Source organism: Penicillium arizonense, assembly GCF_001773325.1.
Source record: "Penicillium arizonense strain CBS 141311 chromosome Unknown PENARI_contig001, whole genome shotgun sequence".
Lineage (NCBI taxonomy): Eukaryota > Fungi > Ascomycota > Eurotiomycetes > Eurotiales > Aspergillaceae > Penicillium > Penicillium arizonense.
The window spans coordinates 1,720,601-1,740,461 of record NW_019173278.1 but is presented as its reverse complement, the minus strand read 5'-3'; the positions used below and the strand labels follow the sequence as shown (position 1 = coordinate 1,740,461).

At 51.9% G+C, this 19,861-nt stretch overlaps 6 protein-coding genes across 6 annotated transcripts; all 6 read right to left on the bottom strand.

Moving 5' to 3' along the window:
* Nucleotides 1–148: 148 nt before the first annotated feature.
* PENARI_c001G01613 (M1 family metallopeptidase) lies at nt 149–2,840 on the bottom strand (the record flags this gene model as incomplete). Its single annotated transcript, XM_022626243.1, has 2 exons — nt 149–2,639; nt 2,692–2,840. The coding sequence occupies 2 exons, from the start codon at nt 2,838–2,840 to the stop codon at nt 149–151; spliced, it is 2,640 nt and encodes an 879-aa protein (XP_022493860.1).
* Nucleotides 2,841–3,605: 765 nt separating this feature from the next.
* On the bottom strand, nt 3,606–5,512 carry PENARI_c001G06041 (high affinity methionine permease; the record flags this gene model as incomplete). Its single annotated transcript, XM_022626611.1, has 6 exons — nt 3,606–4,005; nt 4,056–4,218; nt 4,274–4,538; nt 4,594–5,044; nt 5,105–5,336; nt 5,398–5,512. 6 exons carry the CDS (start codon nt 5,510–5,512, stop codon nt 3,606–3,608), a joined length of 1,626 nt encoding a protein of 541 aa, XP_022493861.1.
* Nucleotides 5,513–7,081: 1,569 nt separating this feature from the next.
* On the bottom strand, nt 7,082–10,111 carry atg1 (serine/threonine protein kinase ATG1; the record flags this gene model as incomplete). Its single annotated transcript, XM_022626166.1, has 3 exons — nt 7,082–7,242; nt 7,301–9,923; nt 9,986–10,111. The coding sequence occupies 3 exons, from the start codon at nt 10,109–10,111 to the stop codon at nt 7,082–7,084; spliced, it is 2,910 nt and encodes a 969-aa protein (XP_022493769.1).
* Nucleotides 10,112–11,156: 1,045 nt separating this feature from the next.
* PENARI_c001G04988 (putative phosphatidate cytidylyltransferase) lies at nt 11,157–13,882 on the bottom strand (the record flags this gene model as incomplete). The annotated part of the gene is made up of 2 exons (XM_022626507.1): nt 11,157–13,291; nt 13,345–13,882. The coding sequence occupies 2 exons, from the start codon at nt 13,880–13,882 to the stop codon at nt 11,157–11,159; spliced, it is 2,673 nt and encodes an 890-aa protein (XP_022493555.1).
* Nucleotides 13,883–14,132: 250 nt separating this feature from the next.
* PENARI_c001G12177 (diphthine--ammonia ligase family protein) lies at nt 14,133–16,397 on the bottom strand (the record flags this gene model as incomplete). Its single annotated transcript, XM_022627090.1, has 1 exon — nt 14,133–16,397. The coding sequence occupies one exon, from the start codon at nt 16,395–16,397 to the stop codon at nt 14,133–14,135; it is 2,265 nt and encodes a 754-aa protein (XP_022493347.1).
* A 1,021-nt stretch (nt 16,398–17,418) lies between these two features.
* sebA (putative C2H2 transcription factor (Seb1)) lies at nt 17,419–19,164 on the bottom strand (the record flags this gene model as incomplete). Its single annotated transcript, XM_022627095.1, has 2 exons — nt 17,419–18,542; nt 18,624–19,164. The coding sequence occupies 2 exons, from the start codon at nt 19,162–19,164 to the stop codon at nt 17,419–17,421; spliced, it is 1,665 nt and encodes a 554-aa protein (XP_022493220.1).
* Nucleotides 19,165–19,861: the final 697 nt, after the last annotated feature.

The following is a 19,861-nucleotide window of genomic DNA, read 5'->3' as shown; positions in this document are numbered from 1 at the left end:
ACCTTTACAGTCCATGGCTATATTGTTTTTGAGATAGTAGAGAATTGAGTAGAGTGATTTATTCTCCTGAGCACATCCTGTGTGCTACATATGAACAGCCCGAAAGATCAAAGTACCTCCATACATGGGACTTTGTCTTTTATCGTCTTTACAGCTTGCTTTGGTTGCTGCTCAACCACTGCTTAACATCGTCACGGTCACGCTGGAGCCAGTTTACCTTGGCGCGGATAGCATCAAGACTCTGCTCAACAGCACGGTCGTAACCCTTGGTATCCTTGGACTCAAAGAATGACTGGACATCCTTCAGCTGAGCTTCGGTACAGAAGCTAGCAGTAGTGAGCTGAACAACAGTGCCGAGCATGCCCAGACCGGGAGGCAGACGCTTGTAGATTTCGTCCCAGTTGGCCTTGAGCCAGCTCCAGCGGCCCTCGATACCAGCAGGGTGGCTGCGGAGACCGCCGAGGGGCATGTAGATGTCCTGGTTCTTGACCTCGTCGTTGATGGCGAGGCCGAGAGTGCGCTGGATGAGCTCGGGGTCCTCGGCAGCACCGAGGCAACGAAGAGCGGTGGTCTTCTCGTCCGAAGTGGGGGCGTGGCGGAATCGGTCGAGGACAACCTCGTACTCCTTCAGACCACCGTGCTTGAGGACGATGGTGAAGACGCTGCCGCGAATGTTGGGGTGGATGGCGGAGACGTCGCCGGCGGAGAAGCGGGCGAACATATCCTGGGCAGCCTTGACAACGACGGGGTCCTCGGCCATACCGGCGGAGCCGAACATGAGGGCCTTGAACTGCTGTAGGATGTGGTCGTCGTTCTCAGAGAACTCCCAGCCGAGCTCATGGGCCTTAGGGGCAACCAGCGAACGCTGGAAAGCCTTGAGGGCATCCTTGGTCTGGCTGTCCTCGAAGAGCCAGGCAGCACGCAGGGTGCCAATACGGGTCAAGATCTCGTTCCAGACGACGAACTCGGACTCGGTGTCGAGACCCTGGAGCAAGGAGAGGAGGCCGGAGGTGCGCTGGAATCCAGAAGCGGCCAGAGCACCGGAGTCAGCAATCATACCGGCACGGTCCTCAACGGTCAGACGGCCATCGCGAGCGGCCTCGCCAAGCTTCTTGAGACGCTCGGGGGAGTATGAGGTACGGTAGATACCCGAGTGATCGGCGTTGAGCTTGAAGAAGTCAAGATCAGGAACGGGGAATTCACCCTCACGTCCAGTGAGCATGGTGTTCTCATCAATGCCCTTCTCGGTGCGCAAGCCAAGCATAACGGGGAAGAGAGTCTGATCCTCCTCGGGACGAACATCACCAGTACGGAGGAAACGGTTCTGCTTGAGGTGAATCGAAGACTTCTCCTTGTTCTCAGTGACGCTGACAACGGGGAAACCGACGTTCTTGGTCCAGATGTCCATAACAGACTTAACGGGCTTGCCACTGGCATCACCCAGAGCAGCCCAGAGATCACCAGTCTCGGTGTTACCGTAGGCGTGCTTCTTGATGTAGTTGCGAACGCCCTGGAGGAACACATCCTCGCCGAGGTACTTGGAGATCATGCGGAGGACGGAAGAGCCCTTGGAGTAGGAAATAGCGTCGAAGATCTGGTTAATCTCGTCAGCGCGCTTGACAGGCACCTCGATAGGGTGACTGCTGCGGAGCGAGTCAAGAGACAGAGCGCCCTGCAGGTTGTCAATGACGTAGGTCTGCCAGACCTTCCACTCGGGGTAGAAGACATTGCAAGAGTACCACGACATCCAGGTAGCGAAACCCTCGTTGAGCCAGAGGCCATCCCAGAAGTCCATGGTAACCAGGTTACCGAACCACTGGTGAGCCAATTCGTGCTGGACAGTCTCAGCAATGCGCTCCTTTCGGGACGCACCGCTGGTCTTCTCATCGTACAGCACATCAACAATACGGTAAGTAATCAGACCCCAGTTCTCCATAGCTCCGGCGCTGAAGTCGGGCACGGCAACCATGTCCATCTTAGGCAGAGGGAAGTCACTGTCGAATGCCTTCTCATAGAAAGCCAGAGTCTTGGCAGCAAGCTCCAAGGAGAAACGACCGTGCTCAATATCCTGATCAGGAGTGGCGTACACGCGGATGGGAACGCGGAAGTTCTTGGTCTCAATGTAGTTAAGGTGGCCGACAATGAAGGCAACGAGGTAGGTCGACATGAGGGGCGAAGTGGTGAATTTCACAGCCTTCTTCGCACCACCCTGGACATCGGTCTCAGACTCAACGTCCATGTTGCTCAAGCAGGTCATGCTCTTATCAGCAACCAGAGTCACGGTGAACTTGGCCTTAAGAGCGGGCTCGTCGAAACAAGGGAAGGCCCGACGGGCGTCCGTTGGTTCCATCTGCGTCGACGCAATATACTTGGTCTCGCCATTCTTGTCCTTGTACGATGACCGGTAGAATCCAGCCATGTTATCGTTCAAGGTACCGGTGAAGGTAAGCTTGAGTTGAGCATCCGAACCCGCAGCGATGGCCTGACCGAACTTAATAGTCGCAACCTGTTGATCCTTGTTATAGGAGATCTCAGGCTTGGAATCTACCACCGACCCCTTAGCTGAGACCACTGCGCTGTGAATGTCAATCTCGTTGGTGTTGAGGGAGACGAAATCGGTATCTTCGGCGACTTCTAGGCTATAGTTCATACGTTAGTTGCTAGTACCATAGCTGCGCGGGTAACCCGTACTCGATAGAAACCGTTCCCTCGTATGTGAACTTCTCAAAGTTGGGCTCAAGTGTCAGATCATAGTGCACTGGCTTGACGTTGGTGGGCAGGACCTCACGGCCCTGCACGTTGGTTGACCCGGAGGCCTCGCCGCGGCGTGAGTGACACATTCTGCGGTAGGAACAGTATCGTTTGGAGGTTTGTGAGAGAGGAGTAGAGGCGCGACGAGGGATCGATCGAGCAACCGAAGCTGGAGGGGTAGGTCGAGTGGAGAGAAAGAGCGGGAGGGGAGATCTGGCAGAGAGAAGCGGTGGCTTTGCTTGCAGCAATGCACGCGAGGAGAAACGGCGCATCGGCAACGAACCCGAACCGGGGAAACAAAGAAACGAGAGTAGGGTATTAAAAATCAAATATAATATAATACACGCAATAAGCAATATGAGAACAATTGAACCACGGACTCGAGAACAATGGGATGAGAGGAAAAAGATGAGATCACGGCAGTTCCTGGGCGGTGAGGGCCCCTGTGATTTGCATCTTTTGTTCACTTTTTCCTCCTCCTTTTCTTTCTTCTTCAACTACGCAACTTCACCCGGTGTATGCCCCAATTTACTATGGCAGACAACTTGGAACAGCATTTATGCTGTTATCATTGCAAGACAGTACACCAGCAAGTTTGAGGGGCTCATGACGGCGTTCTACGCTCTTGGATGGGCTTCCATAGAAGACTGGGACATCATTGACCATGGTTAGCATTGCTCTGATGTCACTATATGACAGGGCACTTGGTAATACTCAGCAGTTAAAGAGTGCTACAGGGAGAGGAATGGCTCTTGCTTCCAGGGTTAGGGTTTGTCATTCATTATTAGAACCCATCTTGGGGAATCAACATCTCAAACAAAGCAATGCATATGATATTACATCTCAATCCCAACCTAAGACCTCTCTGTTCGAGCCAATGGTAGTCGTGTAAAAACACTTTGAGACCATCCATCGGCATCAACGACAGATTCCTTGACAAGCACATATCCTCCATACCATGGCAACAACACGGCCCAAACAAGGTAGTAGATTGCACCCGCGGCAAACAGAGCCAGGGCCACGACACAGTGAAGATAATATGGAAGCTCCTCATACACATTCTGGTCTGCACTTGGGGGCACATACGGTGCGATTGCAAGATACAGGTTCGATAGCATGAAGAAGATGGTGACGGGCAAGGTGGCTCGAATCCCGGGAGCCCAGTTGGGGAACTTCTTCTCTTTGGTGATGTAGATGTAAACAAGACCGGCGGAGACGAAGAAGTTGACAATAGAGAGAGGGTATGAGATCAGACTGCAGAGGGTTAGCCGTGAGTTGTTGGTAAGGGAAGAGTGAGTTCTTACTTGACTAGGAAATTGTAGGCATCGCCTGGAGGAGGAGCAAGCATGATGATGACAGACACGATATAATGCTCAAGTAAGCCCGCTGCTGGAGAGTGGAAGGGCCAATTGCTAGCCCAGATCTTGGAGAAGGGCAATATGCCTTCACGACCAAGCTCCTGGACAACTGTTGCGAGACCTTGTTAGTATGATATACTCTTCGGACAGCAGGAAATACATACTTCGGCCTTGCGAGAATATAACGGATAACACGTTTCCAAACGCAGAAAGAGCCACAAAAACCGACATGACCTTCTCAGCCTGCTTGCCGAACATATTTCCAAAGAACACAGCAGCAACCACGCTGCCAGAGCTGAGCATTTCCTCTTTGGACACAGCGGCGAAATAGGCGATGTTAACGAGCATGTATAAAATGCCAACAGATCCAATAGCCACCGGTGCCGCAATCTTTAAGGTGCGAACTGGATTCTTCGTCTCGCTCAGGGCCTGCATAGTTGATTAGCATCATCATCATCATCACGCCAGACCCATATATACTCACATAATTAGCGTTTGAATACCCAATAAACGACCAAATAACATTATACAACGCCATCACAATGCTATACCCACTCCCCTTCGTACCAGCAAAGGCATCAGAGAAGTTATGCGGCGTGGGAGCCTTCGTATGACCAGCCAGAGCAACCCACCCAGCAACAATAATAAAGAGAATAATAATCAACTTGACAACACCAAGCAGATTCTGAAGTCGAATACCCCATTTCAGAGCAACAGCGTGGATGAGAAAAGCAGCAGTAAGACAAGCCATTCCAATTCCACGCTGATTCCATCTCCCAACCTCGATATCTGCTGCGTGGAGAATATACTCGCCGAAGACGACGCTGTTGCTAGCTGCCCAGCCTAGTAGGACCGCGTAGGCTGCGAACATGGCTGTGGCTAGGAATTTGGGTTTGGTATAGACGTATTCGAGGTAGTTCTTTTCGCCTCCGTTTCTATAGCAAGTGCATGTTAGTGGTCTACATCATATCAGGTCAGTTAGGAAAGGACCATACTTTGGAATTGCAGTTCCCCATTCCAGATACACTGCCGTGCCAGCCATGGCAATTGCAGTACCGAATACCCACATAAACAGCGAGAGACCAACACTACCCGACAAGGCAAGAATAGTGCCAGGCGTAGCGAAAATACCCGTTCCAATAACCCGGTTGAAGATTAGCAGCGATGCACTAAACACACCGAGTTGACGACGGTTCTCAGGTGATGCCTCGAAGACATTTCCTTCGTCTATATATCCAGATTAGTATAGATGCCACAGTGCAGATGCATCAGTAGGTAGAGAACATACACAATCCCGAAATCCCATCCGCACGCCTCGGTCCATCATCCCCAGCCAACTTTATATCAGTCACAGGCGATTTATGCGAGCCAGCCTCGACAATGGCATCAGTCGATCCAGCCATTGCGGCGCACTCTAATTCAACTGGAGAGAGAGGGTTGTTGGAACGGAGTACCAGTGCAGTAGATGGGAAGAAGAAAACACCGTTCCACGTGGCAGATTTTTCCAACTACTTATATACAACATGACCATGCGCACTGGTGATGTATATATTGTATGTTGTATGACCGTAGATCGGTTACCAGCGGCGTGACGATGAGGTGCTGGCACTAAATCTGATGCAATAGCCTCGTGCGGCTGGGCAGAGTCTTGGATGCTACCCTGGAAATTGAATAGTAGGCATTTGTATAGCATCACCGCCGCATAGTGGGCCCGGTGAGAGTTTTTTTTTTTGTGGCTTTTGCCTTTCCTGGTTTTGATCTTAGCTCTTCTTGGAAGGGTTCGAGAAGCCATGGTCTTTGATGCTGCGCCGGGCACACCATTGTCTGGCCGGGCCGAATGTCTTTTATAGGGTCACATGTTTTCGAAGATGCGTTGGCTTATTGTATGCATTAAAGAATAGGGACGTAATTATTTCAGCTTCTGTTACGAGAACCTCAGCTCACATGGCGCAATCTGAGGCAAGAAAAAAAGAAAATTACGGAGTCGCAGTTGCCGCATGCAGGGTGCAGGGCCGAGAATATATAGCCAAGCCGAAGGCTCGCATTCCAGAACCTATTAGTGGCCGAGGTTAATGTGGTCAGGCAGTCAGTCTATGTGGCATCTGTAGTTTGTCCACAAGGAGACATATTTGAATCAGCTGATCAGAGTGTTTTAAGAATCACGCATACCGCCAGAGAATATCATTATATTCATCTAGTTGCGAGAAAAGACCAAGAGACCAAGAGACCAAGAAAAGAGCACACAGATGAACCGATCACGCCATCGGTAGGGTTTGGTCGATGCCAAGCACTGTCACCTTCAAACCCTGGAACTTACCGAGAGACTAGATTGTATACTTGTAAACAGCATCTTTAGTGAGTTACCTCGATTTCTCTATGTACAATACATCCCAAGCAGAATCTGCATTGCATGCGCAAACCAGATCTTCCCCAAACGCCCTGACCTTATCCAATATCCCAAACCAAAAATCAAGTGCCAATCTGTATACCGTGGGTCCCCAGGTCAAACGCCAATCCGTGAACGAGATACAGAGAAAGAGAGAGAGAGAGAGAGAGAGAAGAGGGAGGGAGGGAGGGAGGGAGAAGTGGGAGATAAAGGGGAAATGGAAAAAAAGGTAAGACAGGGAACAAACTGAACTCCCTGGCCTCGTGCTGTGGGATATATGGCAAAACGTAAGCGTAAAACGTGATAGATGACAACAATAAAAAGAGAAAAATATGAACGAAGAAATTAGGATCTCCGTAGAGATGTAAATAGCATCATAAATGGAGGAAGCTAGCCTCAAGCTAGCTTATATATAACCGGTGAAAGAAAGGCGAGCAGGAAGAGGCATCGCATCGCCTTGATGGTGGAAGGACAATCGTTCACGCGTAGCTCAAAATCTTCTAGGCTAAACAGGGCCAGAAATATGAAACCACGCGTGAAGATTGGTAAAGGTGTCAAATTCTCAATAGATTTCAAGAACAGATGTTCACCTAGGTGGTGTTACACCTGTTGTAGGCGACACAGGTACGATGTTAGAAGGGGGCATCTTCCCCGCACTACCCACTGGCGTCGAAGATGATGACCGCTTGGACAAGGCGGCAACCTTCTTCCGCACAGATGCGAGGCGGCCACGCATACTGGAGACGACTGTGTATATGGGTTAGCTTGGAACAGGGTGGTAGAATACATGGAGTAGATTACTTACGTTTGACGACGACCTGCCGATCCTCGACCATAAGGTCATCCAATATCACCTTGTCGCTCCGCTGGGAACTGCTCTGGCGGTCACTGGCACTGCCGGACCTGGGTCGTGTCCCATCGTCCTCGAGGACAGCTTCGAGCATTCGAATGGCGGTGACGTATGTAATCTCACAGTTGGCGAGATCCTCGCCCGTCAACTCGTTGATGGCTGCAGCCCGACTCATCTCGAGGGCACGGTCGTACATAAGTCTCTCAGCTGTGACACCGGCGCTCACCACAACGTCTGCGGTTGAGCCTGAGCCTGCGCTAGAACCAATGGAATGGTTGTTCGGGTGGTTGGGGTGATCTGGGGGCAAGCGTCTTTGACCTTCGATGAGCTTCATGCGCACAAACTCTGCCTTCTCGATCACTTCGTTGAACCGACTGCGTACCCATTGGACGACATAGTTGATCCGAGTACCGGCAACCGCACTCATATTATCTTTACTCGAAGGTGACTCGCCGTAAGCTTCCTCGCGGTTCTTGCGCGACCACCAAGCCCCAGCAATGTCCATTGACTTGGCGAGTAATGCCAAAGCCTTGACATATAGCACCAGGGCTTCCTCGGATAGTGTGACAATAGCATCGACTGTCAATCCATCATCAAATTCAGCTGAGTCAACATCGTTGTTTCCCATGGGTCTCGCAGATGGATCAGTTGGCGCTGAAGGTGCTAGCGGAACAAGCTGCTTGTATTTGACTTCGGCAAATCCAAAAACCACATCACTCCGTGTGGCACATTCCTCAATAGCCTGGACAGTCTTGCAATCCTCGTCGGATGTGATATTTGTCTTTCCGCCTTCACCCATGATCATGAGACTCGCTTGTGCAGTAGGATAGGCAGGGAACGGGTTGTAAGCTAGAGGTGGAGACCGTCCACCTTTCGTGATGGCAAGCGGAGGAGAGAAACCCATCCCAAACAGACGGCCGCTGGCCATGTTGAGTGCTTTCGAGATTGCTGAGGTCGCCGATGTAGGGCTTTGTCCATAGCGTCGCTCGTAAGAATGCTGGCGCTGGTGCGTTGAATCTGCTCGGGCACGATTTGAGACAACCTGCATGGCTTTGGCCGCGTTGGCATGTGGAGAAGATGGCGACACTGTTGGTAGACACTGCGTTGTCGCGCGACGAGGCCCGGTACCAGTCTGTCCTGGGCGAGTAAACCCACCCTGGAGACGTGGGCTGTGAGCCAATTCATCCGCAAACGCATTGACTTCCACGGCACGCTTTTCCACAACCACGTAATCTCTTTCAAAGGCCACTTCCTGCGCAGCCCGATCCCGCTCCTCCTGAGCACGAACTGTCGATTCGCTTGCGTTGGGTGAGCCGGCATATGTGTTCCGTTGTCTTTGCCGTTCCATAGCCAATGTTGTTGCATTGCGATCAGTCAGTTCCTGGCGCCCCGGAGCAGTGGCGAGGCTGACAGGACCAGGACGTTGTGGCGGTGTGCCTCCTCGTTGCTGCTCCTTGGTAATCCCTGACAAAGGCCGATCCGAGCTTCCCACGCGACGCATGTTTGTGGCAGTGGGCGGAGTCCCTGATTTCTGATGGCCTAAAGAAGTCCGGTGATCCATGGGATATGTGACTTTCTCATCTGGCCCTGTATCATAAGGAGACTCCTCGGCCTTTGTTTCAAGCTGAGCTGGCCGCGGCGATTGAGATGGTCCCGAAGTATCAAGGGAAGGTCGTCGAGCTCCAGGAATATCATCAGCCACCAGCCCAGGAATGGGATTGTTGATCACATTGTTATTGAAGAAATCAGGGAAGTTCAACCGTTCCACCGGGTTCCGCTTCAAAAGACCCCGAATTAGCTTTTTGATGTCATCCGAGGCTGGATTCTCTTCAGGGAAGCGAATACGATCCTCGCCCTTTTCAATCTTCCGTAGCAGTTCTACATGGTTAGTGGCCCGGAACGGAGGTCGGCCAACCACCATCTCGTAGAGCACTGTGCCTACAGACCACAAATCGGCCTTCGCATCATACTTCTCATACCGAAGTATCTCAGGTGCCATGTACAGCGGGGAACCACAAAGGGTCTCCGCCAGTGAGGTAGCTGGTAGAGATCGAGCGAAGCCGAAATCCGCAATCTTGAGCATTGGTAGTGACTCGATTCCGGTTGTAGGTTCATAGGAGTCATCACTGCCCTTGTAAGGAATCACTTGTGCAGCCCCACTCCGGTAAGATGATGGCGAGGGACAAAGGAGAAGGTTTTGAGGCTTGATGTCTCGATGGATAAGGTTTCGGTCTCGAAGGAATTTGAGCGCACTTGAAAGCTGCTTAAGGAAATGCCGAGTTACCACCTCATTGAGGGAGCCGCCAGGCGGATTTGGGTATTTGGCAATCATGTCTCGCGTGTATCGATGTGTTGCAAGGGTATCCCGGCGCTTAATGAACAACGACAAGTCCCCGAGCGCGCAGTATTCCATAACCAAGTGGATGTGAGATGTCGATTCATGGCAGTCGATAAGAGCCACAATATGAGGATGATGGAGGCCTTTGAGGATGTCGATCTCGGATGAAAGGTTGTCCTTGAGCTTTTTGTTGAGCTTCGAGAGGTTCACAGACTTGATGGCTACGTAGGTTCGAGTTTTCTAGCAGATAAGAATCCATTAGCATCAGCCGTTGATGTTCATGATAAGAGATCAACACTCACTGTGTGCACGCCCTGGTAGACTGTCGCGAAGCTTCCTCTCCCGATCTCATCCAGCCGCGTATAGCGACCGATGGACATTTCTGGGCGGGAGGGGTCGCGTGAGCGCCTCGAATGCTGAGACGCCATGATTGCGGAGGGCGCCGCAGCCTCTTATGGCCGTAGAGACTCTCGCTGGGGATAATCGAGTGTGAAACACACCCCAGCAACCACAACTACCGCAGCAGCAATGAAGATGTGCAGCACTGGAAGCCCATCAGGCTTGGACGATGACGCTGCTAGTTGCCGGGAAGTCTGGAAAGATAAGGAACCGCCGGGGCAACGAGTCTGGGTAAATACTGGTTGCGGTGCCGTGGAACTGGACAGCTCGAGTTATAATTTGAAAGTATGTACGTCTAGCAAATAGAGCTAGATGAGATCCAGAAGGGGGAGGTATGTATAGGGAGAGATTCGAGTATAGGCCAGGGAGGCAAAAAGGAACTGGTCTAATGAGAGGGCAAGATGATGTGATGGGGAAAGCTGGATCCAAGGATCTCCACGATTGGGGGGCGTGACCCAACGATAACGAGTGACAGGCGGTGATGATCTAAGGCGGTCAGGAGGGCGGAGTGGACTGATTCGGGACTACAATAAAGATGAAAGGGGGTCAAGGGGGGATGTGGAGGTGATGTAGAGAATGGGATAATAGAGACGAGAAGATCAATACAAGAAATGGATCATTCCCCCTATGGTGTCAAAGGAAAGGAGCTGATATCATGCACTGGTCATGTGCTTATCGATTAGATAAGGCCGAGATCGGCGGTACAGATCAGGGGACGATCTCAGTGAAAATAGTATGAACGACGTGGATAGAGGAGAGTATAGTATAGGAGATAAATGTATCCTCCGGGGAGTTTTCGTCAAGTCTCTTCCCCGGATTTATGAGGCAGCCTTGGGCTCAAATTGACTTATCAGCATGATAAGTCTACAATGTAGTACGGCGAAGCTTATCTGCAGCCTATACCAGGCCCTGGCGCCTTGAGGCAGATGCGCCATTCTAGGCATCCAATCCTATGACTCATATGTACACGCTTGTCCTCTTTTGTACTATACAATGCAGAGAGATAGAGAAGAAAAACCTCCGAGCACAAAAAAAAGCAAACAAATTGGATCTATACACATCAACGGTGGCGTATCAAACGCCAAGACCCCGCACTAACAGCCACAGTACCACGGGGACCACGACGTTATCATTACAACCAGTGAGGATCGCCTCGGTGGCGCTAGTCCCAGCGGCCGCCAAAACCGCCTTGCACAGAGTCCAGAGCCAGAATTGAATGGAACAAGCCCCCTGTGCCTCGGCGCCGTCGACCCCAGACACGGGCCAGCCCCCAAATACCAGCCAGGCACGAACTGCGATTAGCCCGCAGGTTACCGCTGCCGCAAAAGCAACACTGCCTTCGAGCGACTTGCCCCCGCCCCAGAACCATTTCAGTCGACCGAATCGCCGGCCGATGAGGGATGCCGCTGCGTCGCCCATTCCTACACAGATCACCCCGCTGGCCATGCTGACGTCTCGTGATGGGATTTCCCAGCCAGCCCATGGTCCTAGACCAGTCCGCGGAAGGTCGGAGATGGAGAGCCAGAGCGGGATGGAACATCCGATCAGCAAGAAGATGTGGGAGATGATAACCGGTCCACGGTGATCCCGGCCGTCAACGTAGGGCGCTAGGAAATAGGTGAGTGGTCGGGAGATTGGGGGTAGCTGGGATGCGCGGAATAGGTCCAATAGAAGGAAGACAGAGAGAGCCAGGGCCAACGCCAGGGCGCAGAAGGCGGGGTCAACAAAGATAGCAGGCAAGAACATCAGTACCATCATGCCGTGGAAAATCTTGCGACGCGTGTCAACTTCGGCAATGGAACTGAGCTGAATGACCACAGCCAAACCCGTCAGCAGCACGACCACGCAATAGCCACTGAGCAGGAGACGCGTGCTGGCTGCGCCGAATGTAGTCTGGCGGATATGCTCGATCGATCCGAGGAAGCAAGATGCACTGAGAACGTCTTCATCTGGCCGAGGTGGCAGTTCAATCCAGTATTCAAGGTTCAACATCAGGATCCAAAAGCGAACGTTGGAGAAATTGCCGAACATGTAGCCTATCGCCCAACCAAAAGGATCTTGGCCTTGCAGAGCGCGCTCTGCCACATATTTCCGGATAGGGCCAATAATGATCAGCAGGGACGCAATGTAAACGAAAAAGGCATACAGCCATTTGCGGACCTGCGCCTGGGCAGTAGTAAGCGAGAGGAACGCGGTAAGACCAGGAGCCATCTGCTTCTTGCGTCGGCCACCAGCAGTAGTGCGAACCCGCTCCTCTCGAACAGCCTCATCAAAAGTAGAGATGGTATGACGTCGGCGTTGCACGTTGCGAGAATATTGCTCGAACATTTCCTCCGTTGGGGACTTGTCAATAGCAGATGCAGGCTCTACCGACGGGCCTCGTTGATGCATAGTCCTCGCCTTGCGTGGTTTCGCAAATGAATGCCCATTCGGGCAATCGCTATCCGATGAAGCATCGTCCGAGACACCCGTTCGGCTCAATTTCTCACAAAGTCGATGGTCGATCATGTTCAAAAACTTGCGCGCAGAGTGCGAGCTATTAGGCGGACGGCGAAACTTCCAACTAGGAATGCGGGCCAGAGCAACCTCCCAACGCAGTATGTGTCGACATGAAGCGAATAAACACATGCCACCAAGCCATAATAGGGCCTTTAGGATCTCCGCCTGGGGAGACGCCGCGAACAAGTACAAATTGATCAAAGCAGTCGTCAAAAGCTGCAGTTCGGCAGGGAGAACGCTGGTCGTCAACAAAAAGTCTAAAGTGGGTATCAACGCTTGATGCAAAGGGAAAAGAAGAATTAGGGTCTCCGCATCGAACCCGCGAAGCGACAGTGGTTTGGGAATTGTAGAGTCCAGGGAGAGGTGTTCGGAGACGACAATCGGAATCAGTGTCACCATCCAATGTGCGATGCTGAGTCCATGCGTCCAGTTTTGTAACGGGATAACAGGTGCAGGCAGAGAGGACAGGCTGAGGACGATATTAGGCATAATAAGCGGCGGACGATGGTTGGACAGAGATAGTGAAACAAAAACCGGAATAAAGATGGGATAGAGGAGAGGAGCTGGGTCGAAGCTCGAAGGGAGGGAGAAGAACGAGCGTTTCGTAGACAAGATGCGCCAGATGCGCCAGCTCCGGCCCTGGGATGCACGAACAAGAAGTGGATAGGCGGCATAAAGACTCATCACCACGAGACCATGGGTAATAATCTCTGCAAATCAATCAGCATTTTCCTCTCGATATGATCGTAACATTTGCGCGTACCTTTTCTCCATGTCCACGCCAAAGACCGCGCCCCGGCCTGGTACAGTACAACAACGCCAACGGACATCAAAAGTGCAGCCTCCAGCAACCGACGCAGCACTTCAACCCGTCTCGTCCGCCTAAACTTCATTTTTGCCTCGAAGGCCTCTTCCTCCATCTCCTCATCCGAGCTCCGCCGTGACGCCCGTAAAGCGGGCCGCGCGAACGACGGCCATGGCCGCAAGCTTGGTAGCCAGGGATCCCCCTCTCCAGACCTCAGACCCTTGTGAGGACGCAGCGGTGGGGCCGGTAGACCCCTCAGTATCCCGGTGCTCTCATCGTCTGCCTCTGTGCCGCTGTCGCTGGGCGTCCGCGAGGACCTTGAGTAGGAGAGCGGGCGAAGGTGGTCCCCGTATTCGGAGGGAGTGCGCGAGCCGATGCGTTGGCTTCTGTGATATGGATGAGGTGACCGATTAAACTGTCGCAGGTTCTCGGCCGCTTCGGGGCTGAGGGGTGTACTGCTGCGAGGTGTCGCTTGTTCTTCCTGGAGCGAACTCATGGCGCCATTCTTATGTTGAGGGATACGTCATGTCGCGAGAGAGAGTACAGGGGAATAGGAGAGTGTGTCCGAGTCCAATGAGGGAAATTCGTAAATGTTGGGAACGTGGCAGGCTGTTGTTATCTCTGAACGCGGAGAGGATTTTGCCTATCACATGAAAGCGGACTGTGCGCCGGATTACATCGTTCTTTGTTGACATGGTCTTTTCTGCTCAATGCTAGCTACTTTCAAGCTGTTATTGCTCATTTGTCTAATGTAATTGTTGCAAGACCACGCCTGCGCCCAATCTTCGCCCTCCTCGTCCCCAAACCGATCTGCATGGGACAACCTGTCCTGGCCAAGCTTCGGGCAACGAATAGGTTGTGTACAACACGGCCTGACACAGGCTAGGGTTTTGGCAGTGGGTCTTTATGACCGGATCCAAGCGTTTCTCACATGCATCATCAGACAATCCAACCTCGACCTCGATAGTAATATAGGTGTATTGGCCGTCCATGGTGGTGGTGTAAGCCGGCCCTTCCGCAATACCCAACTTGACCTGCTCACATCGACCACCCAGTCCTTGCCATTCAATGTCACTTCCTCGTGGGAGTTCCTCGACCTGAACAGCCAAGAAGGGTGGGATGGATGTGGCAGACTCGGAATTGAGAACAGTGAACTTGGGCAAAGCCAGTGCGGTAGCATCAGAAGTCACTTCCTCCGTGCGACGTCCATATTTCATGTCCCATGCATCCAGCTGGGGTCCCTCGTCGTCATCCTCGTCTTCGTTGTTAGGTAAAGCATGCATCTTTTCCCAGAGGCGCCATGCCACTTGAGCTTGAGCATCGGCCTGTTTTCCTCGAGCCAAAAATGCTACCGCGCCAAGCCACCAGTCCACCTGCATGGCTTCACCGATCCTCCAGAGGTGCTGCAGAGCTAGCACAGCTCGTAGACGGTAGTTTTCAAATGGTGACTGTTCCTGCTGCGCCAGCTCCATAGAAGCAGGGTCCAGAGGAATCTGGCCAGCAATATGTACCAGTCTGCTGTTGTTCTGCAGTGAAACAGACATGGCTTGTGAATATGGTCCAATGTTTGCCGGTGCCCAGTATGATCGTGATTGAACGTGCAGACCCTGGCGCAGGTCTCTCGCACCCAAGTCAACCATAAATGAGACCATCACCTTGACATTGGATGGCATTCGATCTCCGCAGGCGACTGTGACTCGTGCAGGAGGGTTAGGCTTCTTGAAGAGCGACACGTAGACATCATTCATGGAACCGAAGTCGGCCATTGAGTCGAGCAGCACCGTAGCAAAGACAATGTCATCTGTTGATCGTAGGCCGGACTCGGCGTGAGAGAAAGTCTTCAACGCTTGCTCAACCTTGTCCGCAATACCCTTCATCTGCTCTCCTGCCCCAGGACCAGCCTCAGGTGCAACGATATTCGAAATAGTCCACGACGAACCAGACTGCCGGTGCACAGGTTCACAAACAGTCCACTCAGGAGACGAAGCACTCGTCCCAACCATCAAATCACCCACAGAAGCCTCATTCTCACCAACCTCCCTCTCCCTCTCCAAAGCAGCAACAAAGCCCTCATCTAACAACCCAGGCCTCCTAACATCCTCAGGCCTCACCCCATCCCCTTCCTTCCCCAAACACCTGGCTCCAATAATCCTAACAAAAGCAACGCCCCCCTCCCCAACCCTAACCTCAACCCCCTCAACCCCAATTCTCCCCTTCCACAAGAAACCAGGCCCATCCAGCGCAAGAGTCTCATACTCCCCACCCTCACCCAGAACAGCACCTCTCACATCCTCACCCGCAGCAAACCTCCCCATAGCCTTCGCAACCCTCCTCCTCAACATCCTCCCAGCATTCCCAGGTCCCGAAACATCCTCCCAAAGAAACCCCTCATCCAATCCCCCCGACGCAACTTTGATAATCCGCGCATCACATCCGACAGCTGCCATATCCTCCAATAACCCAGCCTGTGCCACAGCCAGCGAATCGGCAAGTCGCGCCCCTGGCGCCGGTAGCGAGGGATACATCCATAGCCAGGCTAGGGGGGTGAGACCTAGTCGGCCGGCGATATTCTCGATGCGGGTGCGCTGGTATGTTGATAGGATTGCGCCTGCTGAGACGGCGTTTGCTTCTGGGTGGGCTTGTTGGATGCGTGTTAGGAGTGGGACGAGGGATTCGGTTTCGTCGGTTTCGTCGGGGTCGTTTGTGTTGGTGGTGGTGTTTTTGTAGATACGGGATGTGTCGACTGCGTTGCCTTTTATGGCTTGTCTGTATAAAGGGATGCCGAGAGCTTCTTCGTATAGTGGGATTATGCTGTGACCAATTGTTTGGTACATGAAGCTGTCGATGTCTTCGTCTTCTTCGTCATTTTGGCTGGAGGGGGACGGTTCTGGGTAGAGGTTTGCTAGGGCTACTACTTTGTGGCCGTTTCGGATGCAGTGGAGGATTGAGTAGAGGGAGTCTTTTCCGCCTGATATTAGGGCGATCACGTTTAGCCCTGTGGCTTGAGGCATTGTGTTTGGTTTGGTGTGTTGGAGTAAGAGTTCAGATGGGGGGTAATTTTTGCTGGGTCGAGTTATCGATAGGCGATAAGTGGACAGGACAGCTTTGCTCTTGACGTCTGCATACTCGAGTCTATTGTTTACTATGAGTATGATGTCAAGGTAATTGTCTTTATACTAAATTTATTTGAAGCTATTTACTAGGTTTACTTTACTGTTACACCTTTACTGAGAAAGAATTGTAAGATTATGTTGTAATTGATGCATGTAAATCAATATCTCGAGATGTGAACTGGTACCAACACGAATGGGGTATGTAGCAATGATAGAAAAGGGGGAGTGGTCAAATTAACTTATACACGAATGTGACCAGCACAATGAAGCAGAGGGGGACAAAACAAAAAATAAAGCAGCAAAAAATATTACATCGAATAAGGCAAAACAACATGAACGAAACGGTAAAAGAAGCGAAAAAAAAGAGTAAAACGAAGGATAAAAGAAAGTCACAAGAAGAGAAGAAAACAGGGTGTACACGAAGAGAAAAGCCCAAAGGGGGAAATCAAAGGTGAGGTACATTGCTCACGCCGAGTGTGGTCCAGAAGAGGTTTGGTAGAGACAAAGGAAAAAAAAAAAAAAACAGAGAGGAAAAAACAAGAAGACACAAAGACAAAGGAAAATTCAACACCATCCCCCAGCATCTATGCCAAGTGAAAACAGATGCCAACATTCAAGTGTTCCCTTTTTTTTGTTGCTTTTTGTTGCTCTCTCCATGGACCAAAACACTGCGCCCATGTAACTCACACCCAGAAATCCGCTTTGGGCAAAATCACAACCTGTATGATCCCCATCGAAAAGGTGGTATGTCAATCGCTGAAAAGATGGGAACCCGTTGCCCCGTACACCAAACCCAGGTGTACATGCCCAGACGCCAAACCCAAGACCAAAGTCGAGCTTCCAGCCAGAAGACGACAGAATGTATAATTGTATGCAGTAGGAAGCTCCTGGTCTCGTAACAGAAAAGAAAATCAGACACTTAGGCCAGGTCGCGCTTGCGCTTCTTGGCCGCCCGGCGGTCTGAGGATGAACCACCGGCGTCGGTGGCCTGGGCATCGTACATGACATCGCCTAGAGCCCCGGCGTCGTGTTGATCATCGTAGGAGATGGAGCCGGTATCACTGGTGTCCAGGACTCCCATGACGAGCGAGCCAGCGCCGTGGGTGCGGGCGTGCTGGGCGAGGTTGTCGCTGCGGGAGAACTTCTTGCCGCACTCGTTGCACTCGAAGGGCTTGTCCTGGGTGTGCAGGGAGCGGTAGTGACGCTTGAGGTGCTCCTGGCGACGGAAGCGACGAGAGCAGAGAGTGCAGACGAAGGTCTTCGATGGGTCGTCGGTCAAGGACTGCTTGCGGCCGCGGCGGTTCACTGAGACGGGGGCGGACTCGGAGCAGTCGGCGTCAACAGAACCATCGTCGGAGCAGCAGTCAGAGTGGCTGCTCTCGGAAAGCTTCCGGGCTTGGGCCTCCTCTTGGGAGGCCTTGCGGGACTTGCGGACGCTGCGCTTCTTGGTCTTGGGCTCTTCGAAAGCGTCTTCTTCGCTATCGACTTGGGGTTGGGCAGCCTGGTTCCACTCGAAGGAGGGGAGACCGTTGGGAATGAAGGTCTCGGAGTCGTCCGAGTCCTCGAGGCTGTGCTCGCTGAGGAATCCGTCATCTTCGACGGAGTAGGCGGTACGCTGGCGCTTGTCACCGAGGTAGACGGCGTTGGCAGCTGGGTGGAACTCCACCAGACGGTTCAGCTCGTCGTCCGAGTCGAGGTCTGAGAAGCTGTCGAAGGTGGGCAGTGAGCTCAGAGGGTCTTGGGTCGAAGCACTGAAAGAGGGAGATGGGTTCTCATTGACAGGGAGCGTCACGGACGCACTGCCAACAACGGCACGGGGCTGCTCCTCCTCGCACGACAGGGTCGGCAGCGGAGGGAGGTCCTGAGCGGGCACATTGACGGAGGGCTCAACAGTCAGCTGGCGGGGATCGCAGAAAGAAGCCGAAAGGCTCTGGGGAGCGAGCAGGTCGTTTGGGACGGGAGAGGGGGAGGGGGAAAGCGAGGGGCAAGAAGTGGCAGACAACAAGTCCGAGGTCTGAGTGATAGAGGGGGGGTGAATGAAGACTACATCATGATTAGCCTTTCTCCCTTGCATGATATCCACAATTCTGCAGTATCATAGACTGTGATCTATATAAAACTCACCAGGCGTCATCGGTGGGGAGTCGGTACGGGCCCAGTCAGGGTTGGCCAGGATTTCCTGGTGAACATCGGTCTCGCAGCCCTCCTTGACACCTTCAACCTTGTCGAAGGTGAAGAAAGTGTCATGGATCGGGGTTGGTAGCGCGCCATGGGCAGATGGCGGGCTGCTGATGGAGCTTCCCGAGGACGACAGTGGAGGAGTCGAGGGGAAAGCGTACAGGTCGTGACCAATAAACCGAGTGTCGATGGGCATCAAAGCGGGAGATCCCTGCACCATGATTGAAGGCTTCATTTGCGAGGGTTGAGGCGAAGCAATGGGCGTCAAGCTCATGTTCGCTCCACGGAACGCATTTGTAGTTGCCATCTGGTGCATGTTCATCATAGGCTGGGGCGAGTAAAGCGGTTGCTCCTGGCCATACTGCATCTGTCCATAGTACATCTCTGACTGGTAGTGGCCCTGTCTCTGTTGTGTTGAGTCGGGGTAGTATGCAAACGAAGGCTGTCCTTGCACCGAAGTAGGTGCCATGTTGTATGTTGAGTCCATTGTGTACTGTTCAAGTTAGTCAATTGCCATATAGTATAGCCAGATTAATGCTGTCGATGTACATACCTGGTGAAACGTGGTAACCAAACCAAAGGCTCACGTCGATATTAATATGATTATAGAGTTGATAGTGTGTGATGTGTCGAGTAGTGTTTGGTCGAATGAATGAAACCAAAGCTATTAGGTGTATAGAGGAATGAGTGTGTGTCAAAGGAAAGACAGGTTGCTGGGAACCGGGGGACAATAGTTAAAGGAAGGGAAGAGTCGAGATCCAAATAAATCCACAAAGGAACCCCAAACCCAAAAAGTACACAAAAAAAAAAATAAGGACTTGATAGAGAGAGAAGACAGAAAAATAGGCGGGGAAATAAAAAAAAAAGAGAGATGAGAGAGATAGCAGGTCAAGGTGGATAAATGAGTGATCTGCTATTCTACATGCCGGGTCACTAGTGTGGGCCAGGAACCGTGTACTCTGTCTCAAATGATGAAATAAATATATTTATATTTATATATTTATATATTTGTATATATAAAATAATCCAATAATCCAGTTTGGGGCGGGAGGCCAATCGCATACACGTCGTGGGGCAAACATTAAAATTAATTAAATCATTTTACGCCTCTTGACTCGGTCACTGCCCCAAAAAGAGTAAGCTATCTCCACATGCTTTTCCCAATTACTGTCCAATTACATACT